At 45.7% G+C, this 15,981-nt stretch overlaps 1 protein-coding gene across 4 annotated transcripts in view; it reads right to left on the bottom strand.

The window, feature by feature from the left end:
- The window catches only part of ACSL4 (acyl-CoA synthetase long chain family member 4), a 129,051-nt gene that overhangs the window by 23,569 nt on the left and 89,501 nt on the right, over nt 1-15,981 (bottom strand). For all 4 annotated transcript variants that reach the window (XM_030210927.1, XM_030210930.1, XM_030210929.1 and 1 more), the window contains 4 exons: nt 13,932-14,082; nt 8,280-8,403; nt 2,587-2,658; nt 916-1,055 (listed from right to left, as the gene is read on the bottom strand). In XM_030210927.1, the coding sequence (XP_030066787.1) occupies nt 916-1,055; nt 2,587-2,658; nt 8,280-8,403; nt 13,932-14,082 (487 nt within the window). The remainder of the gene's footprint in view (nt 1-915; nt 1,056-2,586; nt 2,659-8,279; nt 8,404-13,931; nt 14,083-15,981) is intronic.

The following is a 15,981-nucleotide window of genomic DNA, read 5'->3' as shown; positions in this document are numbered from 1 at the left end:
GGTTGGTGGTTGGGAGGCGGGGATAGTGCTGGCCAGACTTATACGGTCTGTGCCCTGAAGAGGACAGTACAAATAAAAAAAGTAGCACATAGGAATTTATCTTCTTGGGCAGACTGGATGGACCGTGTAGGTCTTTTTCTGCCGTCATCTACTATGTTACTATGACTATTTTTCTCTGGTGATCGTCTGTAACAGTTTACAAATTATACAACATATTAGCAATATGATAGGGGAAAAAAAAAACCTGAAGTCGACAAGTGAAGAAGAAGAGTAATATGAGGGGGAGCCTGCTGACAGAAGTACACAATATTTCAGTTTGGACCAGAAAGTGCGGAGGGGGAGAGGAATGCCTCTGAATATCAGAAGGAGGTGCAACTAGGACAAATGTAAGAAAACAAAGAGGTGGCCCATTTTAAGGCAGAGGATGGAGAAAATGGGGTGTGAGGGAGGGAGCATAGCAAAGGACAAGGAGAAAATGTAGTAAGGTGCAAGACCTTGAATACATTTATATTATTGCCAACTGTTACCGTCAGGCATGAAAGCTGACTGAGGAGTCAATATAGGAAGCAAAGAAGAGACCAGGGAATGGCCAGGGCACAGAAGAAAATACAGGAAGCAGATTTCAGAACAAGGGATGCCAGGAAAGAGCCTACCATAGTAATCCAAACCAGAAAAAAACAGCTGCACATATTATGGAGCAAATATGAAAAAATGAAGGGAAGAAGTCTGTGTGAAGAAAGGAAGGAAGGAAGGAGAAGTGGTCATACAAACACAATCACACGATTGGCTGAGTGAAAGAGACAACACTAGAAAGCTGGCTGACAGGCAGCAGTACATGGGAATACTGGGATCTGCAGTGAAATAAAGGCCAGATATTCATCTTGGATAAAAATGCAAGTTAAAAATGCTACTTACAAATTGCATAGGGGTGCATCATAGCCCCTCTTAATCTGTTCCAGTTTGTAGTCATACCCGATCTTGAATAGGGTTCTCTGGATATAGTTCATTTCCTGCACTTTACACATGACGTTTTTATAAATACGGTCCATGATTTCCTATAAAAAATTTGTAAAAAAAAAAACAAAAAAACAAAACACTTACAGAACTTTCATGTTTTTTGTACTGTGCTGACATCAGCTTATTTATAGTAAACCCAAAAATAAACTGCAAATACTATTTCACATTAGAGACAACTCAGAATGTTATTTAAGACATCCTCCAAGCAGCGCATCAGGAGGTTTCCCTCTCCTCCCAACTTGTCTCAGACTCATTGACACTTGCAGCACAAAAGCCAAAGGGTGGCACAGAGAGTTAGCAGTATGCTTCCCTAGAAGATAAACATCTGTATCTAACCTCTATGTTTAAAAGGAAGCACAATTAAGAATGCTCATTCTTAAAAGACAATACATTTCTAAAGGAGAGATGCACAGAACTCTGGCGCTGTTTTCTACAACGCCGGGAAAAAAAAAAAAACGAGTAAAGCACCAATTTTTTTTTTCCGTTTAGCAACCAATACGCAACACTAACAGTGTGCAAATTATATGCACACTGTTAGTGTTGAGCATTGGTTGGAACATGCACACAAGAGCTGTGCTGTAGAGACAGCTCTTGTGCGCATGTCCAGTGAAGGAGGGAGGGGGAAGCTCCCTTCTCTTCTTCCAATGTCTGCTGCCCTTGCAATGTCTCTAGACAAAAGGATCAGAAGCCAGGTCTGGAATTAAATCCCCCCTGAAAGCTGGTCAAAGAAACATTAAGTTAATCCAATGACAAGGTATCACCACAAAATATCCAAGTGGACTAGCATGGCAATCATAATTATTTGCTCAATGTGTAAACAAACACTCTTTACAGCAGGGATGGGCAACCTCAGTCCTCAAGGGCCACAATCCAGCCAGGTTTTCAGGGTTTCCCCTGAAATGCATACAAATAGATCTCATGCATATTCATTGGGGAAATCCTGGGTTGCGTTTCTCGAGGACAGAGGTTGCCTGCCCCTGCCTTAGAATAAAGGTGTCAAGGCTGGCCTGGTGATTCACCTGGTGAATGCTGTGCATTATTGTATGATAAGCTCCTGGTTCAGCCTCCCCCCCCCCCCCCCCCATTGACTGTGGACACTGTAGAGGTGGGAAGGGAGGATTATTACCTAAGGGCAAAATCTGGTGGCCGGATGTAGGGCCTATGATTGCAGTATTCCAGAATGAGCGCTATTCGAGCATCCAGCCCAGCACCATCACTGCAAGGATTGGATAAGGTATATTGTGAGCAAGGGGATATAAAATAAAAGGGGAGGGGGGTGAAATCCCTGAGTAGTTGTGGTTGAAAGCGCATAATGTCTAGGTCCCAGCCCCGATTCCAATGTAACTGGCAGTACAAAGGAGGAGGAAAATGCTAGATCAAACAAACAAACTTACACACCCCAATGACAGTATGATTCTGAAAGAAAGGGTGCAGAGCCAACAGTTACTGTTTGTGGTATTACCAGCAAAGAAATACGAAGAGCACCGCAAATAGTTTTAGGGTGTACAGTGTTTGACTGTGGTCTTACTGTGATAGGAGATGGAGAAAGGGAAGTACTCTTGTACTTACGGGCACAGCAGCCATCAGTGTTGGCTTCAGTACTGTACAATCTCCTTTGCTTCCCTTCTTTATTTTACTGGACTGCAGAAATGCAAAAAAAGACACACAAATATAACTGTAAGTGGATATGAACAAAAACCTGCAACCAGTATGTACAACAGGGTGAATCATTTTCAGCTATGCTTAAGACTGACAGAATGTTCTTAGGACAGAAATTATTTACATGGGAGAGAATGCAAAGAGAAAGCTGTTAATGCAAAGTCCCTGCATTGTCCTCTTTTGTACAGCAAGTTTGAGGTACTGCTGCCCAATGAATTCAAAGCCAACTTAAGTCAGGTGTACGGAACACTAGAACCTTGGTCTTCACTTCTGGTCTGAGGGCTGCCAATGGGTCAGGTTTTCAGGATATCCTTAACGAATATGCATGAGAGAAGTTTGCATGCCTTCTACCCCTACTGTATGTAAATCCTTCATGCATATTCATTAGGGGTACACTGAAAACATGAGCATTGGGGAAGACAGAGTAAAGAACTAGAATATACCCTTACACAAGACCACCCTATTAGGCCTACGACAGAGCTACTGTGGGAGCACATAATTTTCAAATAGACTCAAGTAGGGTCTTACAACTGCCACCAGCAAGAATCTAGAATTCTTAACACAAGACATGGATTACGCCCATGCAGAGCACATACACCCTCAGACAGATTTTCAGTGCAGCTAGCCAGTTTCCCAAAGATACAATTGGTGGTTGGTTACAAGCGAAGGGGGGGGGGGGATATAGTAATCTGATGTATAGGTTGGGGGAATGTTTAAGGCTGAGGGGAATGTGTTGCATTTTTAGTGCTTTCTTGAAGCTTTTAAATGTAGTGTTTAAAACAAATTAAAATAAAAAATGAAACAGAAAAAAAAAAGATTTTCCAGATAACTAGCTAATTGAAGGAAAAAAAACCCCACTAATTTGTCCAGCAGCTACCCACTGCTCAAAGCTGGGCATTCGAGTCTATACTTCTCTTGAGTACAGAGAAGCTTCATAAGCAGAGTTATCAGGGGTGTTTCATTCATTATGTTCCTTCCCAAAGCTGACCATTACAGCTTGGAGGCCCTAACCAAGAAGCACTGAACAGGTGCATTCTGCATTGACTAGTCAGGTGCCCTTCCTTTCTTCTCTGGGAGCTGTGTCTGCTACCCTTGCAAGGTCTGTAGTCACAGGATCAGAAGCCAGGTCTGGAATTACATCTCTCCCTCTCAAAAAACAGTGTTGTGGTTACTGTGCCAGCATTTTGACATTCTTCTTAGAATAGCACATTTTCAGAATTAAGTTTAAGATTTTATGTTTAGTTTTTAAAATTTTGTATGGATACAGTCCTGTCAGCAGCTTAAAAAATGATAACTGCCATGGATTGAAAGCCAGTCCGAAAGTTATTGTCCAGCCTTGTGTTTGTGTCTAAATAATTACAGTCTTTTGGGAGCTTTGGGTTATCAATATGGGAGAAGAGAGGAAAAGAGATGTTTAAAGGTTAAGATTAGGAAAAGAGGATACGGAGGTAGGAAGAGAAGGATGGGAGATGGAGGTAGGAAGAGAAGGATGTGAGATGGAAAAAATGCAAGAGGGAACGGAGGCGCTGAGATTCTGGCAAGGGCTTGACCTATGGAAGAATGAGGAAGAGGAGTCTAGAGAGAAGGTGTCATCTCTCCCTGGCTCCAGAATTGCTTCCCCTCATACCCTCTTCACTACCCCATTCCATGTCCTTCAAAAGCCAACTTTTCAAAATTATTGGTGGTATTAAACCAAATGAAAATCATCTCTCCCTGGACACAGTCAAGGAACTTCTTCAATATTGGGGAGTTGCTCAAGCACCTCCAGAGTCAGCTCCTATGATGTCCTTAGTCCCTCACTTACAACCCCCCTCCTCCCAATTTCCACCTTTGTCATTCTTCACTTGCTCCCTTTCCCATCCAGGTCTCTTCTCTCCTTTTCCTCTCTATCCTCAGTCTTTTTTCTGTCTTTTTCTGGCCCATCTACCAACCCCCTTCCACACATTCCACTCTTCCATTCCACCTTTCACACCCTGCTCATTCTCCATCCCTTATTTCACAAGCCTTCCATTTCTCATCTATCTGTTTCACACATTATCCTATCCCTCCCTCATCAATCCTCCTTCCTGCCATGCTGATCTCGGGTCAGAATGAGGACAGCAGAGGTATGACAGTGGGCTAGGTCATGATCCTCCTCTTTCACCTGGTCCTAAGTGCTCTTTTAAACTGCATGGGACACTGTATGGTCGCAGGGTTCAAAGCAGCCCAGGCAGAAGTCATGAACCCATATACTGCCACCGCTCTTCTCCTCTTCCTGAAGCCAATCAGCGTATGGAAATACGCCAGGGAAGGAGAGATGACTATTGGTTCCACCAGCAACCCCTTCACCATTTGTACCCAACAATTCCTCGGGCTGTCACACCGATCCTGAGGGAATTTTGCTGCCTTTTTGATGGCACTGTGAAAGACCAGGGCCCTAGTTAGTACCGTGACAAAACGGTACGTGAAACTAAGAAAAGCATATACCTCAGAGTCTGGAAAGTCAAAGTGTTCATATTTAAAAGCAATCCAGTTTCCATCATGAGTTTCAAAGTTCAAATACAACTGTTTTAAAAATCTTTGCTTACAATTGTTTTTAAAATGAAAAACCCTACAGTGGCAAAGTACTACATTTCCAGAATACTATTCCCATTAGAAGCATTAGTGTAGTAGGTGGTGGTAAAATAAGCACTTAGCAGACACATACAGTTTACTCAACTTGCTCCTACGGACCAGGGGCCAAAGAACAAGTAACGCTATGCCAAAGAAGTCTGCCAAAATACATAATCAGGACTATCCCTGAAGTTTCCCTGTAAATCAACACTGAAAATCCAACTTTAGAAGCCTAACCCCTGCTTCTCAATTGGACTGATACTAAATGCCTGAAAAGCGTGTTTCTCTGCCTGATCTCTTGTATACATTTATAGGGGAATTGTACTTAGGGTGCCCAAAATTAGGTACCGGGATGCGCTAAGTGCCAATTCTATAACGGCACTTCCACGTGGATCCGCAGTTATACTACTACTACTACTACTTATCATTTCTATAGCGCTACTGGACGTACGTAGCGCTTTACACTTGAACATGGAGATACAGTCCCTGCTCGACAGAGCTTACAATCTAATTAGGACAGACAAACAGGCCAAACAAGAGATAAGGGAATATTAAAGTGAGGATGATAAAATAAGGGTTCTGAACAAGTGAATAAGGGTTAGGAATTAAAAGCAGCATCAAAAAGGTGGGTTTTTAGCTTAGATTTGAAGATGTCCCGAGATGAGGCTTGACATACCGGCTCAGGAAGTCTATTCCAGGCATATGGTGCGGCAAGATAAAAGGAACGGAGTCTGGAGTTAGTGGTGGAGAAGAAGGGTGAAGATAAGAGAGATTTACCCAGCGAGCAGAGTTCCCGGGGAGGGGTGTAGGGAGAGATGAGAGTGGAGAGGTACTGAGGAGCTGCAGAGTGAATGCGCTTGTAAGTCAATAAGAGGAGTTTGAACTGTATGCGGAAACGGATAGGGAGCCAATGAAGTGACTTGAGGAGAGGGGTAATATGAGCATAGTTATAGAATACGATAGTTTAGTTTATTTCATCTTGATACTCCATCAAGTCTAAAAGGTCAAGATGGTGTACAATTCATTAAAAAATTAATCATCAATAATAGAAATACCTTCAGCCTTCATCCAGCGTGTCTCCCTCATATACCTCCACCCAGTGTCTCTCCCCCCCCTCTCCCTCATTCCTCCACCTCTCCAGCCTTCTCCCATTGTCTGTCTGCCTCTTTCATACCCCCACCCTCCCATCTCTTGGAGCCTGCACCCAGATGCCATTATAAAATTGACACTCGGGGTGTGCCAAGTTACATAACTGCCCCATAATACCTACTTTTGTGTGATATACATGTAGGTACTCCCAGGGGGACAGGATCAGTACTTATGCACTTATCTTATAATACACACATATTAAGTGTCCATTCTTACTGACACATATACACAATTATTCCTGTCTAGAAGCAGGAATAACTGCGCAGCGGCTTTTGGGCAAGAAAAATTTTATAAAGCACATACACTGACATATAAAAACTGCTGCAACAAATGCCTTTGTGCCTTCATAGCCTAGGTGCCCTGCAAAAAAAGTCACCTTCTTAAAAATGCATATTTTGTACTAACTTTCAATAAGAAATTACCCAAGTCTTATCTGAAAATTATCTAGCACAGACAAGGTGCATGCAAAGGCGTGCACACTTGAAAACAACACGTATATATTTGCTTTCCTCCCCCCCCCCCCCCCCCCCCCAGGAATGCATCTTTTTAACCCAGCTCAAAGTAGGCATATTAGGAAAGCCTACGCCTATGATTAGAAGAGGTGGGTTATTTTCATACGAACCAACTTACTCAAGTAAGTGGCTTTGAAAATCATCCTCAGAAAGTTAAACTACATAATGGTAAACATTAACACTACACTAATTCCATATTTTTCGAACTATAAGACGCACTTTTCCCCCCCAAAATGTAGCATACCTGCTCGCTGGGGGGCGGGGGGGGGGGGGGGCGGCGATCTTAGGCCGAGGCGAGCGTTGCGACCGCATAGGGCCTCGCGCTCAAAGGGGCCCCATGCGGCGTGCCTCAACTCTGCCCAGTGCTTTTTTTGTGAGGTCCGGCTCACCTGCCCGCTCCCTTCCGTTCGTGCACCCGTGCTCCCTGTTTTGAAATCTTTAATTTACCCGAAGTTGCGGTGAACCAGCAGTAAAAGCAGCAGGCAGGCTCGTATTCTCGTTGCTTCCCTTCCCTCTCAGTGTGTCCCGCCTTCCTCTGATGTAACTTCCTTTCTGCGAGGGCAGGACGCACTGAGAGGAGAGGGAAGGAAAGTGATGAGGAGGCGAGCCTGCCTGCCTGCTGCTTTTACTTACTGCTGGTTCGCCGCGACTTCGCGTATGTAAATTAAAGATTTCAAGGCAGGGAGCACGGTTGCACGAACGGAAAGTCAGGGAGCTGAGGGTGGGCAGGCAGGTGGGTGGGGTTTTGAACGAATCGCTGGATATGGGGAGGGGAGGAGAATTGCTGGACATGGAGGGGAGGGCAGGGGAGAGAGGAGAATCGTTGGACATGGATGGCAGGGGAGGACAAATTCCACTGCAGAGCCACACAGGTTGTGCAAACTGCTGTCCCCATACAAGAGTGTTGCACAACCTCAGAAGCTTAGCTGAAATTGGGTGGCGGAGCAGTTGGGGGGAAGAGGGGGTGGTGGTTGGGAGGTGAGGATAGGGGAGGGCAGACTTATACGGTCTGTACCAGAGCCGGTGATGGGAGGCGGGACTGGTGGTTGGGAGGCGGGAAATACTGCTGGGCAGACTTATACGGTCTGTGCCCTGAAAAGGACAGGTACAAATTCAAGGTAAGGTATACACATATGAGTTTATCTTGGGCAGACTGGATGGACCATGCAGGTCTTTTTCTGCCGTCATCTACTATGTTACTATGTAACCTGTGGTCCTCCAGCAGATCTCCGCCACACTATTTGCTTTAAGAATTTTTTTTTCCTATTTTCCTCCTCTAAAACCTAGGTGCGTCTTATAGTCCGAAAAATATGGTAATTTTTCACATATTGAGAACTGATAGATTTTTACCTGATCAGACAAGGTGAGCGGAGATGAGTAACCAATCCTACAACCATAGGTAATACAGGAAATTTCAGCCGTCATCTCAAGTACATGAGCCAGAGGTAAATAGCCAATGTAAGTGTCCTTTGGGCTACAAAAGGGAATGGTTGCATGATTAATAGAGTTGTGAGAAGTCTAACAAACTTTAGTACAGATTCTCTAATCTTCAGACAAATAAGATCACACAGGTGTCATCAACAGAAGCATTAAAATCAGATAACAGGAAAAAACAAAGTTAAAGCAATGCAAAGTTATTTGTGGAAGCTGTGTACTACTCTGGTCACACATCATTTTCATACATGCTCCAAACAGGAGTTTGGGAGGAGGAAGGTCAGCCTGTCTCAAGATACCTTGTTAAAAATCTCCGCTTTAATTTGCTGTTTTCCTGTTAATTTAACTTAACATCATTTGAATGTCTCCACTGATAACACCAAAGGTGCTTAAGTATGACAAATTCCAGTTTTCATTTCAAACAAGCCAAATCCTTCATTCTAAAAAGGCAGTCAAGTAGGTTGCTGTGTTTTCTGCACTGCATGACCATGAAGGACAGAATTACACTTACACAAACTGTTACCACAAGCAGGACAGAAGTTCCGTACTATGACTTCAGAACATTTCCAGACATATTTAAAAGAATAAAACAGTGATTCTGGATTTGGTTACTGAACTTTTCGCAAGCACATACAAGAACTCAGTATCAGTACTACTTTGTTACAGCACAGGCAGCATAGCCGCCAAGAGGAGGGGGGGCAGGGGGGGACAAAATTCCCCGGGCCTCCAAGGAGGGCCCGGCGCCACAGTCCCACCTGCCCCCTGCATTGAAATCGCAGTCTCATCTCTGTGAAAGCAGCGCTGCTGGCAGCAGAACGCCTCCCTTCGGCCCGCCTTCCCTCCCTGTGTCCCACCCTTGTCTGACTAACTTCCGCGAGGGTGGGACACAAGGAGGGAGGGAGGGCTGAAGGGAGGCGTTCTGCTGCCTGCAGCGCTGCTTTCACGGAGGTGAGACTGCGATTTCAATGCAGGGGGCCTGGCCCGGTGGCGGACGGGGGGGGGGGGGGGGGGGGGGGGGGGGGGCGGGTTGAGGGGCGGCAGCGACCTCAGGGGGCAGGGCGGCGAGGTGAGGGCAGTAGGGGCGAGGGCGGTAGGGCCAGGCCCGGTCCAGTCTCTCGGCGGCCCTGCAGGGCAGCCAAGGTTACAAACTCGGGATCTACTTAGTAAATGACGACAGGCAAAGATCTTCTACCTGGTCCACTGAATCTGTCCAGTTTCCTGCCACACTAAAGATACATTGACTTGATCTTATGTTTGGAAAGGCAAGTAATTCGAGTGCTTAAACCCTATAAAAAAATCCCTAAGCATAGCTACTTGCAAGATTTCAGGATAGTGTTTTGTCTGCTTTCCAGCATCCTAAGCAGGAGAGTTTACAAAATCTCCACCTCATCCATCCAGGACCCATCACTTCAATGGCTCAGTATTAATCTAAACAGCCAGAAATTCTAGCCTGTCAGACAGATCCACTTAATTTCTACATGGACTTCAAGTTTGTATTTAAAAACAAAAATATTCACGCGGGGGGGGGGGGGGGGGGGGGGTGACACATCATAAGGATGATATTATATAAAAATGCAAGTGTTAATCACTTATCATATATTAGGATTTAAACCCACTACTTCCCATCTTCCTCCAAAACACAAAACCCTACAACACAATCTCAAATACACTGAATGTGGCATCGGAGTTTCAATTTGGGATTGAAATTTTAAAATACTCCCAAGTATGTGAACCACGCAATGAAGATGATGATGTTGTAGTGGAATAGAAGCTACCTGCCTACCACCATCAAGTAACCCCTAAAACTACAACCACAAACAGACCAGTACTTGGAAACTTGGGCCTAGTAAATGCCAGATCAGCCAATAAAAAATATCCTATGATACATGATGTCATCAGTGAATACCACTTAGACATCTTTGGAATAACTGAGACCTGGCTGGATGAAAGTGGAGGAGTACCATTGGCTGAACTATGCCCCACAGGATTAACTATCCTGCACCAACCAAGACAAGGCAAATAGGGTGGAGGGGTAGCAAGCCCTGGTCCAAGAGACAAACTGTGCAGGGGGTCTCCATCCCCCACCTGTCTGGGTCAGAATGCCTGCTAATCCAGCTGGGAGACAAGGAACCAATGCGGCTGCTCGTGGTCTACAGAGCACCTCGCACCACCACATCATCTGTGCAAGAATTGAGCTACCCTAGGTTACTGATCATGGGAGACTTTAACCTACACATTGAAACTCCAGACACCACTACTGCTGCTGCCTTCCTTGATACGATGGCAGCTCTAGGATTCATTCAGGTGATCAAATCTCCAACTTATGAAAAGGGTCATATACTAGACTTGGTGGTCTGCAAAGGAGTCGACATATTGGAAGGCTGGTGGCATAGAGATAACAAGGAAACAACAAGTCAAGCGGAAGATATCCAGAAGGACCAGACTGAAGTCGCAGATGTTAACTGCCAAAAATAATTTATTAAGACCCTACACGGTCCGTGTTTCGGCCAAAAGGCCTTCCTCAGGGGTCTAAAACAAAAATATAAATACAAGTGTAAATAAAAATAAAAATGAAACATTTGTTCCATACGTAGTGCTATGTGTAAGGTTAAAAAGTGACATGAATATAAATGACAACAGTTATACATGATAGCAAGCAAATTATGCAAATGAATAGTAAACACATATGTATAACATCAATAGTAGCAAAATACATAATGAAGGCAATACATCTTGGGGGAGGGATGAGGAGGAAAGCGGTGGGGTATCCGGATACTGGGCGTTAGGGCCACGGGGGTACATAGACTTTTGAAAGCCTTAAGGAACCCAAAGTGTGGGAAGGAGGAGGAAAAGGAGGGGAGGGAACGGGGTGAGGGGCATTAGGAACAGGGGAGGGGGCCCTGCCATACACTCTCATTCTCACACAGACAGTCTCACTCTGTCACACACCCGCACATTCACTCTGGCTCTCTCTCTCTCTCTCTCAAACATACACACTCCCAGGAAAACCTTGCTAGCGCCCGTTTCATTCGTTCCAGAAACGGGCCTTTTTTACTAGTAAAGAATAAGTCAGCCCGTTACACACCTTTAAGACCTCTAAGGTCCTCTCAAGTATCATCACTATCTGCACCCTCATCAAAAGAAATCGTGATACCCGACAGCGAGTCTTCTCAGGAGTAGCCCCACGATCTGGAATTTACTCCCAGAGGGACTATGTATAATTCGAGACTATCTCTACATCAGGAAGCAGGTAAAAGCCTGGCTCTTCTCCCAAGCCTTTAATACATAAGGTGACTGACCATACACCTATTCTGCATCTGGACTAGCTTGCTTGCACATACCGTAACTTAGATCAGTTCCTTATCTCTTGCTTAACTATACAAAGAAATTGCCTTGATTTAGCTAACCTTCAAATTATCCCAACTGACTTTGTACCACGCATCTTGTCCCTATCTACTGTGAAGAAGGGGATAAGGGAACAGATGGGGGGGGGGGGGGGGGGGGGGGGGCACCGGTGGAGAAGATAAGGCCCAGAGGAGGGGACAACCCAGATTCTTAGCTCAGGGAGCTCCACATGTCAGGAGAAAGCATAGATCATTTTCCCAAGAGGGCTGGAGGCAGGGTAAAAACTATGATTCCCAGCAGCCCTTGAGGAAGTCTTACAACAGAATCAAAGACTTCCTATCCCAGCAGCCCCCAGTGGAGCCCAAGGGAAAGGCAGGTAAAGGTGAAACCCAAGACACGGAGGGGAGGCCAGGAATGGAGGGGGAGCCTCTAAGCAGAGCTAATCAGGGGGAAGAGGATCATCTGGGGAATGGGTGGGGCGAGGAGCCCATGGAATGGAAGAGGGAAGAAAAGGAGGAAGCAGTGAGGCAAGAGGAGCCGATGGAGATTGCAGCTCTGGCAAGATCCACAAGTAAAAGGTTCAGACAGCAGGTAACCGCTTGGTGCGGGGTCTTGGTAAACAAGGAAAGGCAGTGGCTATCGTGGAGGAGCCAGGGAGCGACGGGGTGAAGTGGGAGGAAGCCAGGAGATAGAGCTGGCCAGAGGAGGGAGGGGACCCCTGGGAGCTCTCTGCCTCTGAACTGCTGATGGGATTTCTAAACTGCTTGTTTGAACTGCCTGTTTGGAAGTGTTTGTTTTCTTTGAACTGCTTGTTTTCCTTTGTGGAACGTTTTTTTGCTTTTGGGATTACTTATTTTGAATTGCATCATTGGGACTGCTGAGATTCCTGTCCTGTTGGTTTATGAACTGCATTTTTGAAGCTGTGGAGATTCCTGAACTGCTTTGCTTTTGGAACCGCATTATTAAAAACTATTTTTTCTAAACTGTTTGTTTTTGGGATTGCATTCTTGAAACCGCTGGGATAATTTCCCTGACGGATGTCTCGGGAGCTGTGCTGGAATAGTACTGCTGACGTACCTCAGGTCGGAGGGTACACCTGGAGGTTTACAGGGAGTTGTACCTAAGTGGAATATCATATAGAAAACTTGGGCCGGAGACCAGAGTTTTCCTGAGAGGAGCGGAGGGATCCTTCACACTAGATATCAGTTCTTGGTCCCTCAGCTATATGGTAAGCTGTATTGTAGAAAATCTTTAGCATCATATCTACCCTGTTTCCCCGAAAGTAAGACCTAGTAGAGGTTTTCCTGAATTGGTAGATATAAGGCCTCCCCCGAAAGTAAGACCTAGCAAATTTTTGTTTGAAAACAGGGCCACCGAGAGCCGGACAAGGCCGCCCCCGGGCCGCCCCCCCCCCCCACCCGAGGTCGCCGGGCCCCCCCCCCTCCGTCGCTCCCAGAACTAACCTTAAACGCCTCCTTTCACCTTCGCAGCAAGCAGCAGCAGGGCAGACCTCTCCTTCCTTCCGTGCCCCGCCCTCGCGGATGTTACGTCAGGCGAGGGCAGGACATGGAAGGAAGAAGTGGCCTGCCCTGCTGCTGCTTGCTGCGAAGGTGAAAGGAGGCGTTTAAGGTTAGTTCCGGGAGCGACGGCGGGCCGGCCAACAACGATCCAACCCCAATGTTTCCCCGAAAAATAAGACAGCCCCTGAAAATAAGACCTAGCGCATTTTTGGGGGCAAAAATTAATATAAGACAGTGTCTTATTTTCGGGGAAACATGGTATGTTAGTTGAATGTTCTAATGCATGCTTATTAGGTGTATCATTAGTATTATGCTAACATTGTATTATACCTCTGGTATTTGAATTCCAGTGCTGTTAAATTTGTATATTTGATACTGTTTCACGGTAGTTCTATTATTGGGTTTCAATTTACTGTTTTCAAGTTTACCTCATTTATTGTATTTATGTTTATTCTTGGTTATTTTACTATTGTTATGCTTTTAACAAAATTGTAAGTTTTATGTTAAACTGTACCTGCTGTACATCACCTTGGGTGAATCTCTTCATAAAGGTGCTTAATACATTCCAATAAATAAATAAAGGATCAGCAACTAAAATCCTTAAAAGCGTGCACAATTTTCTGCAATCAGATCAACTAAAATCCTAGAATATATTCTAACCGAGTAATAAATGATCTTTCAAATAGGAGCAAGTGATACATACCCCAAGCCTGGTATTCTCTCACACTGGCCTGCCATTCCAGATATCAAGTTGCTATGGATCATCATCACGCCCTTTGGTCGGCCAGTAGAACCGCTGGTATACATCACTATTGCTAGGTCTGTGGGCAGAGGCCTGTTTGGAGGAATGTTCACTAAAGAATGAAAAGCAAGCAAACTTTTATAATCTTCATACTTGGTACATTTTCATTAAAAAAAAAAAAAAAGCCATTCACTTCTCATTTTTCTTTAATCAAAACTACAACACTACTACTACTATTTAGCATTTCTATAGCGCTGCACAAACATAGAAGAAAGACAGTCCCTGCTCAAAGAGCTTACAATCTAATAGACAAAAAAATAAATAAAGTAAGCAAATCAAATCAATTAATGTGAACGGGAAGGAAGAGAGGAGGGTAGGTGGAGGCGAGTGGTTACAAGTGGTTACGAGTCAAAAGCAATGTTAAAGAGGTGGGCTTTCAGTCTAGATTTAAAGGTGGCCAAGGATGGGGCAAGACGTAGGGGCTCAGGAAGTTTATTCCAGGCGTAGGGTGCAGCGAGACAGAAGGCGCGAAGTCTGGAGTTGGCAGTAGTGGAGAAGGGAACAGATAAGAAGGATTTATCCATGGAGCGGAGTGCACGGGAAGGGGTGTAGGGAAGGACGAGTGTGGAGAGATATTTGGGGAGCAGCAGAGTGAGTACATTTATAGGTTAGTAGAAGAAGTTTGAACAGGATGCGAAAACGGATAGGGAGCCAGTGAAGGGTCTTGAGGAGAAGGGTAGTATGAGTAAAGCGACCCTGGCGGAAGACGAGACGGGCAGCAGAGTTTTGAACCGACTGGAGAGGGGAGAGATGACTAAGTGGGAGGCCAGCAAGAAGCAGATTGCAGTAGTCCAAACGAGAGGTGACAAGGGTGTGGATGAGGGTTTTGGTAGAGTGCTCGGAAAGAAAGGGGCGGATTTTACGGATGTTGTAAAGAAAGAAACGACAGGTCTTGGCAATCTGCTGGATATATTCATACAATCGTTTCAATAACTGTAAAGTGCACCAATAATGAGCATTACTAAGGGATTTCTGCATTTAAATGGGGATTTCCTAGAGCAATAAAAGCCAACTAAAAATTGTGCTGTAGGGTAGAGAATGACACGGGAGCAGGTAATCGTGGTAAACTGCAGTAATCCGCAGTGAAGCTGCAGGAATGGGGAACATTTTCAAAGTTTTACCGTGGGTGGAAAAAGAGGAACAATAATAACCCCTGCGCCCACAGAACAACAGACACCTACCCATGGGTGTAGTTTGGGGGGTGGGGGGGAAATTGCACCCCCCCCCCCCCCAATGCAGGGCTGGCGCAACACTGCAGACAGCTCTTCCCGTCCTCAGCTCCTGGACAGGCTTCCTCTTTGCTCATTCGTTCCTTCCTGCCGCCGCCGCCGCCGCCCCTCGCGCACGTTTAAATCTTTTATTTTCCTTGCAGTGACAGCAGTGAAGCACACAACACAGCGGGCTCGCCTCCAGCCTTTCCCTTCCCTCACTCAGTGTCCCGCCTTCTTGCAATGATGTATTTCCTGTTTCCGCAAGGGCGGGACACTGTGTCAGGGAAGGGAAAGGCTGGAGGCGAGCCCGCTGTGTTGTGTGCTTCACTGCCGTCGCTGCGAGGAAAATAAAAGGTTTAAACGCATGGGGGAGGGGGCAGGAAGGAATGGAGAGTAAGGCTGTCGGGGAGCTGAGGGAGGGCAGGGAGAATTGCTGGGCATGGATGGGTGGGGAGGGGGAGAGAAGAGATTGCTGGACATAGAGAGGAGGGGAGGGCAGGGGAGAGGAGAATTGCTGGACATGGATGGATGGAGGGGAGGGCAGGGGAGAGAGGACAATTGCTGGACATGGATGGATGGAGGGGAGGGCAGGGGAGAGATGCTGGGCATGGATGAATGGAGGGGGCAGGGGAGAGATGCTGGACATGGATGGATGGAGGGGGCAGAGGAGAGATGCTGGACATGGATGGATGGAGGGGACAGGGGAGAGAGGAAAAATTGCTGGATATGGATGGATGGAG

The sequence above is a fragment of the Microcaecilia unicolor genome, chromosome 7 (assembly GCF_901765095.1).
Source record: "Microcaecilia unicolor chromosome 7, aMicUni1.1, whole genome shotgun sequence".
In the NCBI taxonomy this organism is placed as follows: domain Eukaryota; kingdom Metazoa; phylum Chordata; class Amphibia; order Gymnophiona; family Siphonopidae; genus Microcaecilia; species Microcaecilia unicolor.
This window is presented reverse-complemented; position numbering and strand designations above follow the sequence as displayed.